Genomic DNA, 19,808 nt, shown 5'->3' on the forward strand with positions numbered 1-19,808 from the left:
TACCCAGCCCTTCCTCTGGAAAAACTCCTGCCCACCCCGTCAGTTGATGTTTACTTGTAGGGAACATTAGTCAACAGTAAAGGCAACACAAACCCAGAGTGGGCATCTTCGGTAGAAGGCCAAACTTTTATTAAATGAACCAGATGTCACAAGTTAACATTTGCAGCTGTCTGAGAGATGAGGAATTCTATGTCAGGTATAGGAGCATTAGAGGAATATGCAAAATTGTCTCAGATACTGTGGAAAAGCCAGACAGCTGCTTTAATAATAATAATAACAACAATAATAATAATAACAACTTTCAACTTATCCTAATCATGAAAATCAGTTGCATAGAATGTGCCTATTACTTGTTGCCCTGGAGCACTCTATGGATCATTGTGCCAAAGGTGAGCCTACATCAGACAGAATTGCCATCAAAGTATCAATCTGTTCCATACCAAACAGCAAAAAATCTCACTACTGTTATCATTCGGTCAGGAAAAAAAAAAAGTCATTTAATAACTATGCCAGACAAATTGACTGTCATCGGGGTGTGTGCGGGGAGGGTCACTTAAGAGCCTTTGTCACCTTGCTTCTTCTTGCTTGTCTTCTCTATCATCGTCTCCACAATCATTGCTGTCTCCTCATATGTCTGAATTCTGTCATCTGAAAACTTCTCGATGGACTCCACCACCTCCACCTTCTCGTAGCTCATGGAGCCAGGCAAGCCTGCTTCCCTGAACAAAAGGCCCTGCTTGTCTTCTCGGTCATATTCTGTCTCTCGGAGGGCTCCTGGCTCAGTTGGGCTTATCAGACCAGGGGAAGGAACTGTCTCAGGCTCAGAGATATCTGGATACTTTGTGATTTGCTCAATTTTTTCTCTTTGTTTTTTGACCCATTCAAGCCTGTCTTTCTCCTCATCTTCCCTCCTTTCACAGATACGCCCTTTCTCTTTTTCTGAGGGCTCAGCAGGTTCTGGCAGCTCCGGTATGGGCTCCACCTCACCACCATTCATCACCTTCCCGTTGCTGGTGGAAACGGTGATCCCTGACACGGCTGGGATGCAGGGGGCCAAGATGCAAGGTTCTTCATATGTTTCTTCCCCTGTTACCAGCACATAACGCCCCTTGGGCTGGGCCTCAGGTTTAGGCTCTGGTCTTTTGTGGACTCTTATTTTCTCCCTCACAATGTTACACAATTTATCAAAGGCTTTACTTATCTGGGCTCCATCAGGTACGTCCTCTGGGCCCATTTCTTTTTCATCAAGTTCTTCCTGCCCAGGTTCACATGTGACAGAGCCTTCATGCCTAAACTCCTGCTGATCTTCGTCAAAACCTTCCAGAGTTCTTTCATACATTCTTTCAGGCGAGAGACCATCTGTTATGTCCTTAGACATGAGCTCCTTTTTCCTGGCAATTTTCTTTGTCAGAGCTTTTTGTCTGGGCTTTACACTGGCAATGTCTTGCATGGCCTGGGTGATATCTAGGGAAAAGTCAAAACAAAGCAAACAACAAACAGTGCTGAACACAGTCACTTCAAGTGCTAGAGCTGCCTCTCAACCTTGCTGCTGCAGGTGGAGAGCTGAACGCAGCAGCGAATGTGAGCACAGCTTCCATCAGATTTGACCCCAGTAACTAGACAAGAACTAGTACTGGCCATCTCCTTGCCACCAGATTTACAAGCATTCCAAGTCTAACAAGCAATCATACAACACAAAGGAAACACCACGCAGAGGAAGCCAGGTCAAGGGACATAAACAAGCCCAAACCAGTGTCCTCTGACTGCCACATGCCATTAATGCTCTTTGCACATGACTAAAGTGTGGGCCAACAGCCTGCAACAAGTCAGCACAAAACCCCCAGCTCCTTCCATAGTTTCAGGTGCCTTCTGTTGATTGGCCTAAGTAATAAACTGCAGAAATTTCCTTGCAGTTTTGGCCCTTGACACCTTGTCCCAAAGCCAGCTGAGGTAAGCTGAAATCATTGCATTTGCTTAGCAAGCCTGGAGTCAGGCTGTCACAGCTGGTGTTTACATGGAAGACAAATGGAAAAAACAGCTTAAATTACAATGATGCTGCTCTTGACAAACACAGGAAGACATGTCACAGGTTTACCTCTTCCCCTGGAAGCTTGAGGCTGGACAGGTCTATAGATCTGCGTGAAGAGTGTGACTGGCGTTCCTGCTATAGCAGAGTTTAACCTGCCGGAGAAGACGTGCATCAGTCAGATCTCTCCCCCTCATTTCCATCAACAGCAAATGAAATTGTGCAAAATGAAGCATGGAGGTTAAAGAAATGTATTTCTCTGTGGTGAGGATTAGAAGAGCCACAGCACCTTCACAGGACTTAGGCTGGTTTCCACCAGCAGGAGATGTGGGATGATCCGTTAGGTGAAGTACACCAGTAATTAAAACCCATAGCAACAGGCTTGTAATTTAGCTCAGCACTTTGAAAGGATGGGAAGATTGTGAATGGGCAAACAGTCAATTCACACCTACAGCAAGAGCTGTATATGCTGGGCAGTAACGTACGAAATTCAGTAGCCATTACAATGTTATCCGCAAGTACCTGACTTCAGAAGGGCAAGAAGGAAACTGAGCAGTCTTCCTTGGAAAATACTCCTGAATTCAGTAGTATTAAGGGTTAAAGACTAAAACTGAGAAGCTGGCCTATATGCAAACCAGTTACTCTATCTGTGGCCCTTTTAGTCTAGTCTGCCAGAATTCTAGAGAATATTTTGGCCTGTATGGAGGATATACACCCTATGTAGATGTGCAAGAGATGCACATCTTGATTTTTGGGCTCTTAGAATTACCCTGAGAATATACTCCTAATTCAATTGCAGTGTCCAAAATGAGATGCTGAAAATTGATTAAATACCTATTCCCTACATATGAGATTGACTATTAGTGAATGTCACAGAATCACAGAATTATCAGAGTTGGAAGGGACCTCTAGAGATCATCTGGTCCAACTCTCCCTGCTAAAGCAGGATCCTGTGGAGCACATTACTCAGGACTGCATCCAGTCAGGTTTTTAATATCTCCAGAGAAGGGGACTCCACAGCCTCCCTGGGCAGCCTGTTCCAGTGCCTTGTCACCCTCACTCTAAAGAAGTTTCATAGAATCATAGAATCATAGGGGTTGGAAGGGACCTCGAAAGATCAAAGTTTTCCTTATATTTAAGTAGAACTTCCTATGTTCCAGCTTGTGCCCATTGCCCCTTGTCCTGTTACTGGGAACTACTGAAAATAGTCTGGCTCCATCCTCCTTGCACCCACCCTTTAGATACTTAGAGGCATATTTAATAAGGTCTCCTCTCCAGGCTAAAGCATCACAGCTCTCTCAGCCTTTCCTTGTAAAAGAGATGCTCCAATCCCCCAATCATCTTTGTAGCCCCCTGCTGGACTCTCTAGTAGTTCTCTGTCTCTTGAACTCAGGAGCCCAGAATTGGACACCATATTCTAGATGTATCCTCACTAGAGCAGAATAGAAGGGAAGGGCCACATTCTTCCTAATGCATTCCAGGACACTTTCTGGACAAGCCAGAGCTACAGTTTGGGCACTCAGGTCTCTGGCCTTGCTGCATCTGCCTGCGCTGGCAGCGCCAGGAGCTGCTGGGAAAGCCCAGCTCCTTTCCTCATGTGAGGCTGATGGTTTGACACTACAGGGAGCCAGTGCTCCTCCATAGGCTTAAACACAACCCAAATCCCTGCAATTTTCTTACATGCTACTTTTTTCACCCCTTTGCCTGAAGAATGGGTTTGCTGTGAAGAGTGTTTTGCTTTACAGGACATTTCCCCTGCCTGAGCCCTGCCAAACCAACCTGCCTGTAATGCCCCAGCAAGCTTCACTGACATCCAGGGCGTTGAAGTTGCTTTCATGTGCTCCTGACCTCAGTGCAGTGATACCAGAACAGTCTCTGGAAAGGAGACTGTACAGAAAGGAGAAGCCCAAAATGGCTCAGACCCCTTGCTTGGCAGAAGCATGACTAGATTTTTCATCTATTCCTGTCCCTGGATCTTTACCACTGAAAGATGTGAAACAGCCATAGCTTTAGGTGGATCAAATACCCTTAAACACACATTTTTTCAAAGGAGATAAAAGAGATCACTGGCCTCCTTGGGAGAGCTCATAAATCCAGCCTTACCGGCTGTCCTCGTTCTCGATGATACGTTTGTACCGTTCCAGCTCATTCTCCAGGGACTGCTGGTAGATCACCAGCTGGCGGCAGTCGGTTGTGTACTTCTCCAAGGTCCTCTCCGCCTCCTCTATCCCTTTCCTAAGGTTTTCAATCTGCTCATTGTAAAGCTGAATTTCATCATCATAACTCTCCTGGGTGTTTTTAATTGCTTGCTCCAGCATGGTTGTCTGGTAAAACAAAATTGGTGGGTGAAGGACGCGGTTCTGAAGCATTCAGCATCCCCATGTTTAAAGAGTAATTAAAGGCACGACACGCTTTATTACTATCTGTGAGGCTGCACTGGTGAAACACTGCAGCAGTTTCACTGCATTTGTTCAGTTATTCAAAACCAGTAATTCCCCACCCCACTGCTCCTTTATCTGTCCCAAGGCTTCTGTTCCACAATAAGCTTCACGGGCTGGGTGTGAACCAAGGGTACAACTCTGTGATGTCTCCTGCCCCACGTACATGAGGCTGGCTGATCCTGGCTGCATGACCTGCAGCTCATTGTGGATGTTCTCTGCAGAGCAGGCAGTGTCTTAAGAGGAAAGCTTAACTGGGAAGATGTGCCTGGGCAAAACATGTCTTCCTTCTCTGTGGTTCACAGACCACACGCTGAAGGTTAAGTAAAGTCTTTTTTTAAATAAAAAGCTTCCCTTTTAAATCAAGCTCATCAGCTATTTTCACTCTAGTGATAAAAATCACTGCTGTGCAGCAAGGCTTCAGCTCCAGTCACTGGAGAGCACATCAGCCAGGCGGTGGCAGCAAGTGCCTTGCAAAAACAAGGGGCCGGAGTTAAAGGTGGGATATTCGATGGTGTAATTCTCTCTCACTTTCTTCTATTTTCAGCTGTTTATTATAGTTTCTACATCACATGGGTTTGTTGGGTTTTTTCCTTTTCACACAGCTTTTAAAGAGATGAACTCACAAAAAGCTAATGGAGCAGTAACTAACTAATGGATTATTTAATAATTGATTTAATTCTATGTGTTACAGGCAAGATTTTAAAAAACCTTTTAAGAGCTTAAATTTAGGATCTAAGTCCCTTGGTATTAGTTTGGCTATAGTGCAGTGTCTGAGTAGACCAATAGGTTCCACAGACCCCTTCAGTGTTTAATGTTCACAAGGGGGGGGGGGAGGGTCAATAACCTCTTGGCTACATGGTTATCAGGTCCAGAAACAAGAAAGCAAAGGACCTCAAGACACCTCAGCCATCAGATCCAGCCTTCACTGTCACAAGCATCCATGTCACCAACCTCCACTTATAAAGTTATTTCCTCCTCTTTTAATCTCAATGCATCAGAATGAACAAATTAATAAACTATTTCTAAATGGGACACAAATATTTGATTTTGAAAGCAGATTGCTTAATTGCCCCAAAAAGTGCCTCTCTGGCAGCTGGAGGCTGATTTCTATTTTGATTCATTATGTCACTTATCACTATCCTGATTCTTGCCCTTCCCAAAGCACACATGTCCATTTCACCAGAGCATCAAACATGAGAAAGAGACCAAGGAAATGACCTGGGGTAGCACTGAGTGTCCTAGTGAAAGAAGTTAGGCTCAGCAAGTTAAGAGCCATGGCTATGGCTCTCCAGAGGAGTCCAAAATGCAACCAGGAGGTGTTTTATGCCAGTATATCACTTCTCTCACCCAGGATGGACAATTCAAGGGACAATGCAAGCTGTATTTGGAGGCTGTACAGTAATGATTCTCCACTTCTACCCTCTAAGAATCATTCAGCTGTGTGGAGGTAGACCTAGACCTGCCATTGGCAGTTATATAGGTCTGTTTTCTATTCAATGTGGCCTTTAGCTGTTCCTCCACCTTCTGCTGCCCTCATCCCTGCACTGCACTCACTTGGAGACACTGGATGAAGGCATAAGGTTGATTTACAACAGGTTTGGCTGGGAGATGGTCAGAACCAATGAGTTAAAGTCTTGGCTACTCATTTTCTGCAAATCAGGAATTGGCAAAAAGCAGATGGTTTTGGTGTTGGTAGTGTCTAAGTACGGGAGAGGCATTGACTTAGTGCTTAGTAGTGACAGGGTGGTCACTAGGTTACCAAGTCTGCCCAGTACTTCTCACAGCAAGCTCAGCATTGGATGTGGCCCTGGTGGAATGGACTGGGCAGAGCCCTGAAGGCTCCCCACCATTCTTCATGGAGTCAGTTTCAAAAGACAACAAAACCAGACAACAAAACAAAAACAACCTCTATGATTTTTAGATCCACAGCCCCATGCTGACTCTGTCGTGTGGGAATCCAGTTGCAAAGTGGAACCCTTCTCCCACCAGCTACTCTGATAAGCAAAACCAGCTTAATTGTTGCCACGATACATACCTACAGCCCTCCCCAGCCGCCCAAACCTGACACTTGGAGCACTAAGAGAATGGAAACAAATCAGCTGAAGAAAAATACATGGAAAACTAAGTAGAAACCCCCCCACCCAAGTCAGTGGAGTTCACAAGACCCTGTTAAAGCCCACTCAGGTTTTACCACGTGACCATAAAAAGAGCATGAGCATCACGGCTGTGTTTATGGCTAGTGAGGGCTGTACCTCTGTCTGCAGTTTGTATTTCTGTGCCTGTAGCTGGCAGAGGATGCTCTTGTATTCCTCCAGCTGGCTCTGCAGAACAGGGATCCTCCTCTCTGCTATCAGTTTTTCCTGGTTGAAAGAAAACAAGTTGTGTACAGGAAAGTATGTTTCACTCTTTTAAAAAAGAGCCAAAAGAAATTCTGCTACTGGAAATAAACTGTAAAGAGAAACAGAAAATGACAAAAGACAAATAAAAAGACGAGTATTGAGCCTCAAGCAAACCTCTGTGATGTGCCTTTAAGAATAAAGGATGTCAGGCGGCAGAACTGTAAAAGTACAGCTTATATTGAAATTAGACCTTGTAGATACAGCTCTTCATATCTTCTTCCAACTAATAAATGTTCTTGGCATAGTCACTCATATTGGTGAGAATCACCAAGTTTTCATCTAGTCTGTAGCTATTTATTTGATTTATGAATTTTCACCACATCTCACCCCTTCAGGACAAGATTTAGTTTCTCTGTAAATACTCATATATCCTGCCAGCTCCTCCTCAGGTAGGAAGCACAACTACTTCAATTACCTATGAACTAGGCCTTTCCGGGGCTAATACATATGCTAGAGTGTACCTGTAATGCAATCTCTCTTCCTGATCAATACATTTTTCCAAAGCTACAGACAGGTTTTTCTCTCATATTCAATGTTCATTACTTACTCATTACTGTTGCAGTTTTCTTCTAACCTTGCAGTGGTAGTTAGAGGACCTAGGATGCTTTGGGAGTAAACATTGTCTCTTTCTTACTTGGAGCAGCATGTATTTACTAACAGCAATACTTACCTCACAGATGCCAGTGCTTATAGGGGACACACGAGGGGTTGTCTGGATGATCTGTTGCAAAACATTGACGTAGGTCTGGATTTCCATAAGGTTCTGGGTGAAGTAAAAACATTTTCATCAGAAAATGCCACAGCAAGATGGTCCCTTTAATGTGCTCCACTTATGGGGCTTCTTCCTAGATATTTACTTCTTTCAGCATATAAAAGTCCACTTAATGTTCAGACTTGGATTTGGAATGTGGTTATAAACCTGATTTCGAGTGCATGTCCTTAAGTGCATGCTGAGGGTACGTTACAGGCATTTGGCTACATGACAATACAGTTCATAATCTTAATTAAAGATTCCTTTATTTCCCATTTCACAGGAGATTTTCAAAATGAGAACCACAAACACCTTTACATGTGGTCCAAAAAAAATGAGCCTCCTCTTTCAAAAGCAGCAGAGATGGGACAGTGGCCCACAGCTCTCCCAGGAAGGAGGTGGCTGCTCATGTTAAAGTTGGCTGCAGCATAATCATACAGCCACAGGTTTTTGTCTGCTGATTAACTAGAAGGCCCAGAAAACTGTATCCTCCCCTGATGAAAGAAATAACTTCTTAGCATGAAATACAAGACAGCTTGACCAGCACACTGGGTTTAATCATGGTCAACAAACTCAAGATACTGCTACAGATGTAGGCATTGGACCCTGAGGGAGCCAAATCAGATGCCTGCAGCCATCCAGCTATTGGGCTTGGCCTGCACACTGTGGCATTGTGCCCTCTGAAAATATATAGTGCTATATATCCCTACCAAAACAAACAGAGGATTTGCTTTAACTTGCCACTGGAACAGATCATAGAGAAGAGCAAGGCTTGGCATGTCTCTAAAAGGACGAGCTGAAGAAGATGGCAAATTCAGCCTGTTACCTTCTTGTATCTGTCCTTTGTGGCATTAATGTCATCCTGCAGGAACTGGGACTCAATCTGCAGCTCCAGGTTGCACAGCAGTGCTTCATCAGCTTCCTGCAATGCAGAGACACAGGGCACGGTCAGTAGGTAGGGCTGGAGTGCCAGGAACACAGCAGCCACTTTGCCATATGCTCAGTAGTTGCACAGCAGCAGCAGCCTGCACAGGAATTAAAGCCTTCTGTGAGGAACAAAAGTCTTATGAAACCAACAGGCACCTTATTCATCCTCTTCTCCCATTGTACACATTGCTTTTCAGCACAAATAGAACTTAGGACATAGTTTGGCACTGGGACTGTCAAAGTATGTTTACTATATACTTTATGAATGCTGGGAGCCAAGTAATAGACACTATGAAACACTATGAAACACCAGTCTGTGACACTAAAAGCTTACAGGGGTGCATGAATCTTAAACAGATGACATCAACAGACTAAGGCATTGATTTCTCTAGTGTTTATGGCAGAACCTGAGGTATCCTGATGCCTTTTTAATGTCCTCAGTAGAGAAGCCCTTATTAAAAAAAAAAAAAAAAAAGAGAGAGAGAGAAAGGATGGTCCAAAGTATTTTCAGTCCTTTTGGTGTGTTCTCAAGTATCACAAATGTTTGTCCATTTGGAGCCACTTCTGGAAATAAAAACTACAGATTAGCAAGTCCAGGAAAAAAAATAATAATATAAATCACCTTGCTGCAGAAGCTTCCAGTACATTGTGATTTGTGAGGATGGATGTTCATAACACCCAATTAATTCAGAGGTCAAGGCATATGACTAGCAATCATGATCTTAAAGTACAAAAGTATGAGTGCACTGGTATTTAAATCCAGTGAAATCTCCATTTCTGTGCAAAAGTTGAATTTAGATCTTTTCTATGTTGTGTTATTTAATACAAACCACTGAATATAGAATAATTTCCATGGGACTTGGCAATATATTTTACAAACACCTGTGCGAATCATAGAATGGCTTAGGTACGAAGGGACCTTAAAGGCCATCTAGTTCCAACACCTCTGCATGGGCAGGAACCAGCTTTATTTTTCTTGGTTAGGGTTATTGTTAACTAATACTGTAAAATATTGCTTCTAAGAAAGCATCTTGAAAGCTGTGAACTGCATCTTCATTGCAACTCTACAAAACTTATAACTCCTCTGCCAGTTTGCAGTTTGCCTCAAGAAAGTCTTGATTCCAGCATTCAACTCAAAGTGTGAAAAAAAGGAAGGATTTAAAGGTGACCCTTTAAAATCACCTGTCTGTCATTACCAGCTGTAAAAATGTCTCGGTCAGTGGATCACAGGCAAGTTGCAAATAAACCACTGAAATCTCTGGGTGCAGCACCTGACTGATAGAAGGGGATTTTTCTTTTTGCACATGCACAGCATGTACTATTCCAAAAATGTGTAGATGTCAGCTGTCTCATTATGCTGCTGAGCCTCTCAGGCAGAGACCTCTCCAGTGCTCTCTGCTTTGTGAGACAGCAGCTGATTCAGACCCGTCCAGACCAGCACATTCGGAGCCAGTCATCAGGAATGCCTGCTGCTGTTCTGCACTCCTCTGCCTTGCTATTGAGAAGAAGATCAGGAAGACAATGGCCATGTTGGGAGGTTTGCAGGGGAGCCAAAAAAAACCCTAGGATAATACTGATAAGCAAATATTTCTGCATATAACAAGCAAAAGCAGTGTTTGGCTTTCCAAATGTTACTTCAAAGGGGAAAAGCACTTTTGATTTTAGCTCCTGCTTTCAAATAGACCAGCTGCATTGATGATGTATATCAGAAAAGAGTCATGCCTCCATGTTTTCTTCTGAACTTTGCAGTATTTGCTATTCATTCAACTTAAAAAAAACCCACATTCTGCTTTAGGTGCTGGTTCCAAAAAGCTGATCCATGTGATTAAGCAGCATTTTCATTTACCACGGTAAAGAAGTCTCTCAGATGCCACCAGAACCACTGTTTGCTATTTTCCAGACTGATTCTCCGTCTGTCAGAAAAGGCATGAATTTACATTTGCACAACCAGGTTTCAGGCTATGTCTTGGGCACTAACAGAAAATCAGCTGCATTCTCTCCAGCATTGATGTCCCAATACAAGGAACTGCTGCAAAGGGAGCAGTCTGAACAGCCTGGAATAAAACTACACCCTGAGGCTCAAGATTTTGTTAGCTGTGCCTGGGTTTGTCAAATAAATTCACTTTTCCTTAGCCACAGATTGGCTCACAGGAACTGTGAAGATGGGCCTGCCAGCTCCAGCTACCCCTTACGAAATATTTGCCTCCACAAATATTCTTTAAGAGCTTGCAGGATGTCAAAGAGCCCTGCTAGCACACTGGAAAACAGCAGTGTTACAGGATATCTAGAGCTCATTGAAGACATTCAAAATTCATATATTTTTTTATATAAAATACGCATGTCATTGATATGACAGTGCTAAAGCACAACAGCTCCTGCCATTTTTAGAGGGGAAATAAAGAAAATCTATATTTAATCCACCCTTTATTGTTTCCCAATACAGAAGATGAAGGATAATCTGAAAAACAGAACTGGGGAATGATATAATACAACTTTGTTCACTTAGCTGAAAGCTAGTAGCAAGAAAGGGTGAATCAAACATTCTTATTTTCATAAACCTAGTTTGGAAACCTCCTAAATATGTTAGAAATGTTAGAAAACTTATATTTTCTCCAAGCATTATTATGATTATTATAATCATCATCACTATCACCATTATCAAAGTTAACATTATTGTTTCTCTTCCCATTATATTAGTTCAGCAAAGTGCAACTCAATATAAACATTCCTCATGTTTCTCCATGAAAGGAACAAACCAGTGGCTTCTCTTTTCTTTAAAAGCCTATTGGGAAGTTGAAGGTCCGTCCTGGGATGGGCTGACTTTATCCTGCAAGCGGCTAAGAAGCTCTGAAACCCACCAGACTTTAAGACACAATCAGTGTTTTCTCATGCTGTGATATCAGTTCTAAATATACTTTAATATAGTAGCTGTATTTTTAAAACTAGGGGGAAGAAGATAGTTAACAACTAATACTTTCTCTCTGGTCATATTCCAGGCATGTGTATTGGCTGCACAGCACGACTAATAAATGGGCTCCTCCTCCCCCTCTATGTAGATTCTAATTCTCTCTGAGAGGAATGAAAAAAAAACCACCAAAAACCATTAAAGAAGTAAAAAACAGTTATTAGAGGCAGCAAAACATGCCAGATCTTCAGCAAGAAGAATGTGAATTTGCAAAGTTCACACTGGATGTGGAAGAACTGACACATATGTTAACTCCAGGTCCCAAATGAATTCAGAGCCATTTGCTGATGCTCTGAGTGTTACACAGTAGATCATCCTAGTCCTCGGTCTTACTGAAAAATTAACAAAGTCCTGAGCAGAGCTGAGGCTGTGGGCTGCAGATGGCACATGTTACAAGACCAAAACCAGCAGGACTGTCCAGAGCAGGGCACTATGCAGTGCCATACACACACACACTGAGGCTCAGCCATTTGCACCAGGCTTAGGGAGGGGCATGGAGGGGTTAGGAGAACCTTTCAACAGGGCATAATGACAAGAAATGCCTTGCTCTGACATTTTATCTTCCCACTGCTTTTTCAAAGCAGCTCACTGTAGTGAATGAAACCAAAGAGAAAAAATGATAAAGGTCTTTTCCATTTTTCTACGCTTACCTTATTAAGGCGTTCAAGGGTTTCTTTTAGCTTCTGCTGATACTCACGTTCATTTCTATACCTGCAAATAGAACAAAGGAGATGAAGTGCAATGGTTCACCCTTTTGCAAACTGCATTGTCATCTGCACTATCATGCACAACATATGCTTCACACTAAAGCAGAATATCAATTCTGAAATGGCTCAAAAGATATATTTGTGCATTAGCATGTCATTATTTTTTTGTCCCAGATGCTGTAATTCCAGAATTGACTAATTTCTGGTCCTCAACTTCTATAGCTGAAGATAACAGAATAACACACATTTGCTATCACTCTTTCAGAGAAAGCTCAAGAACAAGATTATTTACAATAAAAACCTATTTAACTGCCATTGGACTACAGTGACAGCCATTCATCAGTGGGTAACTTGTATTTGCTACATTGGCACATTAGCATTTAACTACCTTGCACGCAGTTTCCTGTTCTACCTGATGTTGTTCAATAAGCATTTTCATGACAGGCACATCAAACACAAAGGTTGCAATTTAACATATTGATCGTGTGTGAATAATGTTGTTTTACGATGCTTTGAAGGATCAAGCTTTGTGTCCTCTGTAATAACAATTTATATTTCAGTTTGGTCAAAATCTCATGTGAGTCTTAGTAAGGACTGCATTTAACAAACTATTCTTACACATTTATAAAACATCCACAAGTGCATAACGTGCATGTTTCTGTACTGAGTGGACAACGGATGTATATTGTGTTTATCTTTGATTTGAGGAAATAGCACATATTCTTTAAGAATTAGGGCTCTGTATTTGTCTGTTGGATGAAACTATCCTCGAGGAAATTCTACTGATCACTGTTGTTTATTTCTTTCCCTAAATAAACTATATATAAAATGTTTAACGGGAGATATAGTTTAATGAGACCCCATTAAAAACCAAAACTAAATAAACAAAACAAACAAAAATCCAGCAAGAAGCAGCTTGTAATATAAGGCAATGAGACTTTGTCATCAGTACTGAACATGTGGCTCATCAAACTCCATCTGCTGCTAGTCCCAAAGTACATAAACACAGTCTATTCTTGTTTATCCCTTTGCTTTCCCTAAAATAACTCAGATACAAACCATGGGCATCAATTCACACATGAACCTTGGCAGAAACTCAGAACTAAACATAAGCCCTTGTCTGTCTTCTGAAATCACCAATTCAGCCCAGATAACCTGATGGCACCTAGGGGACTTATTCCAGTCAACAGGGAACTTGCCAGTTCCTAGACTGAACAGATCAAGGATCCAGTTATAAAGGTCATGTCAACCATGCTTCTTTCTTTTTATTTTCTGAAGGATGAACAGCCGGTGTTACTCTCATGTTTTCCAACATGTCTTGGAAAGCTGACGGGATGGGGGCACTCCTGAACTGACCAGAACCATATAGGAAGAACTCAGCAGAACAAAGAAATTGACTCAGCTTGGTGCTCCAGTTTCCCAGCTTTCTCATCTTTGGAAAATCCATAATATTAGCAGGCTTGTCACCGGACTATTTTCAATTCTTACCATGAAGAGTAAAAAAAAACAAGCAAAAATTATGAGGTTTTATTTCATTATCATTCCTACAAATTGGTGGGTGTCCTCAGCTGAAGTGTGATTTTTTAAACAAAACTATAATGAAGTCTTTTTGCTAAATTGTGTTAATTCCTGGTTCACTTCCAAGGATACAACCAAGAATATTCAGCTTCAAAAGTAGGACTGCATTTGTTTCTTCTGTTTATTAACTAGCTCACCTCCAAGCAGATCTCTATCTGCCTTATACAGCGTCTGTGTGCAGCTGACAATAAACACTTCATTAACTTAGATACTTTCTGGCAACTGGGCAAGAACCAAGCAGATTGTGGCAGCTTGTGAAAATAAAATATACAGCTACAACAAAAGGCTGGATTTACACTCCTAGTAATATGCAACCACCCAACAGAGTCAGGGTCAGCCCTAATGTCATTCAGACCTGCTCAAACCTGCCTAGTTGCTAGGTTCTCACTCAAAAATTCTTTCAATGACTGAAATATTCAGCTATGTTTTCTTTCACTCTCAACCAAAATACCTACTGTGTCACACAGCCATAGATCCACCTGGCAGCCTAGAGAGTGCTATTATTGTGTGATTATCCTTTGAAGTAGGATTGCTTTTAACTGACACTCAACCTCCTCTAGAAGCTCAGTGCAAAAGGGTTAAGCATCCTCATAGATAAACTGAGGAAGTGTGCTCTTGATGGTCAGGTGGCGAGGTGGATCATGAACTGGTTGAAAGGAAGAAGTCAGAGAGTTGTGGTTCAATGGGACAGAATCTAGTTGGAGGTCTGTGACTAGTGGAGTCCCTCAGGGGTCGGTACTGGGGCTGGTACTATTCAATATTTTCATCAATGACCTGGATGAGGGAACAGGATGTGCCCTCAGCAAGTTTGCTGGTGACACTAAACTGGGAGGTGTGGCTGATACTCCAGAAAGCTGTGCTGCCATTCAGTGAGACCTAGACAGGCTGGAGAGTTGGGCAGGGAAAAACCTGATGAAATTCAACAAGGGCAAGTGTAGAGTCTTGCATCTGGGGAAGAACAATCCCATGTACCAGTACAGGTTGGGGGCTGACCTGCTGGAGAGCAGTGTAGGAGAAAGGAACCTGGGGGTCTTGGTGGACAGGAGGAAGACCATGAGCCAGCAATGTGCCCTTGTGGCTAAGAAGGCCAATGGCATCCTGGGGTGCATTAGAAAAGGTGTGGTTAGTAGGTCAAGAGAGGTTCTCTCCACCCAGAAACATGGCTCCAGCAGTGCTGCAAACCTTGTTCCCCATCACCAGATGACAGGCTGAGGTTGTCCTTAAAAGACGGGGCCAGGGCAAAGGCCTTTTTATTTGCACCCTGCTTGTGCTGCAGTGCAAGGGGTGGCTCCTCTCAAGAGAAAAGTCTCAATATGTTCTCATGAAGCTCATGGCCAGATACTCCTCAATTTGGTGTCAAGTCTGTGCTTTCAATAACAAGAAAAATGCTGCCTCTCTGTTCAACCCTACTGAACTCTTTCAGCAATATATAAAACCTCATGGTTTTCCACAAGCTGAGGCTAAACTTTTTTACTACTTTTCTCCTTTGCAGCTTCTGTGAGGTGCTTTGCTAGCCTTGTCTCAATAGAGGCAGCAGTAATGTAAGTGCCAAAGGAAGCACAAACTGCAAAATGCTAGTCCAGCATGGGATAATGCTTGTATTCCAGACCCTGAGAGCTAGGATGAGCCTGGTGAGGGCTGCGCTCTGCTGATTTATCAACCTGTGTTATCTAGAACTGGCTATCAAGTGGCTAACTGCCACAGGGCAAGATTTTGGCAGTCTCAGAAGAGGTTGTAGGACAGGCAGGACCTCCTCACCTGCAGCTGGATAAAGCTCTCCCTATCACCAGAGCAGCAGCAGCAGCACAGAGACAACCCCTGAGGCCAGAGATTGAAGAAGGATGGCTTTGCTGATTGCCACCAGCTATGGGGTCCCTACTGCTCCCCATATCCCAGCTATCATGTTTTCCTATTTGGTTTTGTTTTCCCTCATGGATGCTGGGTTTCCACTGTGGCCCCAAAGGGTGTCAGGTCATCTGAACATCACCGCATGGCACAGCTTGAGAACACAATGCCAATTTCTGTGTCTAGCAACTTCCAGGGAAACATATTGCATGCAAAACCCACAAGATTAGCAGTGAATGCATTTAAAATTAAACAATTTATTAGGAAGACTGTGAATTTTTGAAGTTAATTAATCCTGCTTAGTCAAGGGTGCTAAAATCTGTGTTTCAGCATCTTTCCTACTATCACAGAGAGAGAAATACAGTCCTTTCCCACAGCCAGATGGAATATTGCTATAATAATGATGCTCAATAAAATTAGCATAATTCGGTTTTTTTACCAGATGCATCCAAACAATTCCTAATGATGCTTTATTTGCAACTTCAAGAGAAAGAATTCTCAACTGGTACAAAGTCTGAATTATTCATGTTAATGTGAAAAGCTGTGAATGTGGCTATAGAGGATTTAAAAATCATTTTTAAAGTAAGATCTGCTTTTCAATTGTTCATGCACTTTTAATTGTACAGACACTGTGGTTCCAGCCCCTACTGTGTTTAAGTGTAGCTTTAAAAGGTCTACTTATATAAATGTAGCATTAAAGGGTCTACTTACAGACATAAATCTGTTTCCCAAATTGTCAGTGTGAGTAAGAGAACGGGTTGTAAGAACTAAAATTCTTTGCTTAGTAAAGGGCACAGACATTGTAAATTAATTTGTACACAATACTCCACTCTAAGAGATTCTCTTAATCCTACTGTGCCAGAAGTAGATGCTTTATGTTTCAAACTGAAGTGAGAAACCTGTTCTGCCTGTCACTGACAGAGCACAAAGCCAAGTAGGAGAGCAGGTCTTCTGCACAGAAATGCTTCTGGTTTCAGTAGCATGTCAAGGGTACTGCACAAAGGGCTGTTCCTCCCATATTTTATTTAGAGACCTTCATATATACAGTTTAAGTAGCTGAAATTATAAGCCATTAGGATGGCTTGGAGAAAGAAACAGGGAGAGAAGGCAGAGTGCATGGTGTCAGAGCACTAGCCTTGTTTTGACACCTGAAACTTCAAAACCACCCCCTTTTTTTTTTTTAAGACACTGAGAAACTTACATGCCTGTCTTTAGGTCCAATTTAACAGCTCCCGAGAGATAAAAAATAAAAGCAAAACTCATTTCTTGATACAAACTGCAGGCAATTTAGTTAAAAAATAGCCACTGCCTTTCCAGTGTAATTGCCCTCTGTATCTTCAATTTTCATATTGCAATGTTGTTGTCTTAGATATAGAGAAAGTTGCCTTTTCACTTCTGTCTACAGATGCTGAGATCTCAGGATTGTATAACAAGGCATCATCCATTTTTTCTAAGAAGTCACTTACTACCACTGTAAGAGGTCCTAAATCTCTCTTTCAAGGACAGCTCCTTCCCTGGGTGTTTACCCTCCCCCAGGATTTTCCATGTCCTGTATCCCTTCCCAGCTATTCACAGCTTGTGTAAAGCAATCCTAATAAAAAGCAAAACAACTTTATCAGATAGCTAATCCTGCTGCTGGGTAAACACAGAGTTAAGCCACAAATTGCTCAGGTGGACACAGGAATCCATTTAAACGTTGCCAGCACAAACAATTTTTCTTACCAGTTTTTCTGATTTTTTCTTACCAATTCTTCTTGCAAACTATTGAAATCGAAGAGGGAGTTGTGTGGTTCACTGCAATGGCTCTTTCCCTACCTGAAATACTGCAGAGATCACACATTTTTGCCCAGCTATGTCATAGGACTGAATGTTTCTGTATAGTTTGTACATATTTTTTAACTAACATGCAGCTGGATGTTTAAGTACTGAGTTTTGTCAACATCTCATGGACACTGTGTAATAAAGACATAGGAGTAAGTATCAGAATCAACAGTTAAATTATAGCATTGGCTCATAGCTGAATTTCCTGGTCATAAATACTGGAATATGCAACTGCGTAATCGGCTGCTAATTACTCACAGAGACAGGCACAGAGTCAGGGCATCATGGACATCTGATAATTTCCAGCACTAAGATTCAGTGCACCTGGATGGGTTATTCTCCAAAAGAGAGAACAGGGCTTGGCATTCCTATAGCTGTGCCCTAACTCACAGCCCCTAGGGGTTTTTGTGGGGCAGTCCATCGAATTGGGCTGGAGATTTTTTAAAGTTTTGTTGTTCTTTTTTTTGCAGGCTCATTTTCTTGATTCTAACATCAGGGTGGCCCGGGACCAGCTGTGGCAGCATGGCAGAGCAGGGGGTGGTTGATGAGCACCATGAGGAGCTGGTGAGGGTCTTTTAGGACTGTGTGGCTGCTGGCAGTGACACGTCATCAGACTGTGGCCTAAAGACACTGATGGCGTCTACATGTATTAACTCGTATCTGTTTTCTGGTTCTTTCCAGTTGAAAAATTATTTGAGACAGAAAAAGATGAGGAAATGGATGAAAAACTCCTCTTCAGCCTCCGTGCGGCTATTAAATTTTTCTGGGTGAACTAGCCAGATAGATGTTTAGAGGGAAAAAACCCAACCCACGAGTAAGAAGAAGCCAAGATCTTTCTCTCCTCGGAGCAGTCCGTTAGCGAGCAGCACTCACCAAGTCACACTGTGTAACTAATTAAGCAACACGGCCAGCACTGCCTGTTTCTGAGGGAAGGGACTGAAGGCACTTGTATGCCCCAGCCCACAAGGCTCCTGCTCTTTGATTTATGGTGTCACTGAGGTTAAAGAGAGGTGATGTTAGGGAAACCTGTTCTTACAGCTACTGCTATAGTAGCACAAAATGGAAATAGAAGGATGCAAGGAAGAAGAGGAGGTTAATTAAGCAAATTTCACATACCATAAATAAATGTATTTACTTTCTCTTCATTACACATCTGTAGTGGCTGGCACAGACTGGCCCAGGGGCCTCACAAAGCCTCTTAAATAAGAGTGTCCTAGAGATGTCCTACACATTTCAGATGTTTGGAGTTTTGAAACGCTGCTGCTCAAACACAAGACTTGCTTTTTCAATTGGATTATTCCCTCTCTGCAGCCCAGAGTACAACCCTCCTAAAGCTAGTGAGCAACAGCAAGCAACATGTGCCACAGCAAGGGCCGGCTGCCGTGGAAGGGAGAGGCCAATTGCCTGACTAGTGTAGCAGTGAGACCACGAAACGCAAAGCTGGAGCTCCTTAAGTCCTGGCACCTTGCTTTTCACCATGAGCTTACATTGCATCCCTGGCTACAAGTCTGATACAGGTGGAAGAGGCACCATCTGTGCACGAGAAGCAGCTGGTGACACCAAACCCGTCCTTGCCACAGACACAAACTACGGAACCGCCCTACCTCTTGTCCTCCCCTCACAAGCCTTACTTGTTGCGGTACTCATCGAGCATGCGCTGGGCGTCCTTCTCCTCCCGCTCCAGCTTGGCCCGGTCAGACGCCAGCTCCCGCATTCGCTGCCGGTTGAACTCGATCTGCCCGGCAAAGGCTTCGTCCAAGCCCACCAGCTCGTCCATGCGCTGGAAGGTCTCCAGCTGCTTGCGCAGGATGGTGTTGCGCTGCTCCAGCGCCCGTGCCCGGTTGATGTAGCTGGCGAAGCGCTCGTTGAGCTCCTGCAGGTTCTCCAGGCCCCGGGCCTGGGCCAGGCTGTCAAATTCGGGAGAGCCTCGCAGCTCATCGTAGGCATCTGACCGCTCATACTTCTCCTTGCGGACCTCGCGGAGGAAGCTGCTCCTGTACATGGCTTCGGGGGGGCTGCACGGTGCCGGGGTCCCTTCTTCAGTGCCAACCTGTCTCTCCAGTTTGGATCCGAATTTTGTCTGGGGGGTCTGGGGAGGAAGAACTGAACATAATCACCCCCCCAGATTATTAGGACATGTTTCCAGGGTGGTTTGTGGCACTAAAGGCATCACCCGCAGCAGTGAACTAAATAAATCCCAATGACCCCCCTTGGGGCCGCCCACCTGGGCGTCAGCAGTTCAGAGAAGCAGCGAGTGGGAGGGGAGGGTGAGGGGCTTTTCTTTTCCAGCATTGCAATTGTATACAGAATAAAAGAGAGCAACATCCAGCTTTCACCGGGCGGATTAA

General features: G+C 43.3%; 1 protein-coding gene across 1 annotated transcript; it reads right to left on the minus strand.

Annotated features, from left to right (window-relative positions):
* Nucleotides 1–553: 553 nt before the first annotated feature.
* Nucleotides 554–19,462, minus strand: BFSP1 (beaded filament structural protein 1). The gene is made up of 8 exons (XM_051613304.1): nt 19,092–19,462; nt 12,160–12,220; nt 8,444–8,539; nt 7,537–7,629; nt 6,720–6,827; nt 4,130–4,350; nt 2,096–2,181; nt 554–1,464 (listed from the first exon to the last, which is right to left on the minus strand). Exons 1-8 carry the CDS (start codon nt 19,460–19,462, stop codon nt 554–556), a joined length of 1,947 nt encoding a protein of 648 aa, XP_051469264.1.
* Nucleotides 19,463–19,808: the final 346 nt, after the last annotated feature.

Source organism: Apus apus, chromosome 3, assembly GCF_020740795.1.
Source record: "Apus apus isolate bApuApu2 chromosome 3, bApuApu2.pri.cur, whole genome shotgun sequence".
In the NCBI taxonomy this organism is placed as follows: domain Eukaryota; kingdom Metazoa; phylum Chordata; class Aves; order Apodiformes; family Apodidae; genus Apus; species Apus apus.

Coding starts and splice junctions, on each gene's coding strand:
- BFSP1 (XM_051613304.1), bottom strand. CDS start 19,462: ATGTACAGGAGCAGCTTCCTCCGCGAGGTCCGCAAGGAGAAGTATGAG. Junction 7,630..8,443: donor CAAAGGACAGATACAAGAAG/GTAACAGGCTGA, acceptor TACTTCACCCAG/AACCTTATGGAAATCCAGAC. Junction 1,465..2,095: donor TCAAGCTTCCAGGGGAAGAG/GTAAACCTGTGA, acceptor ACTTTTCCCTAG/ATATCACCCAGGCCATGCAA.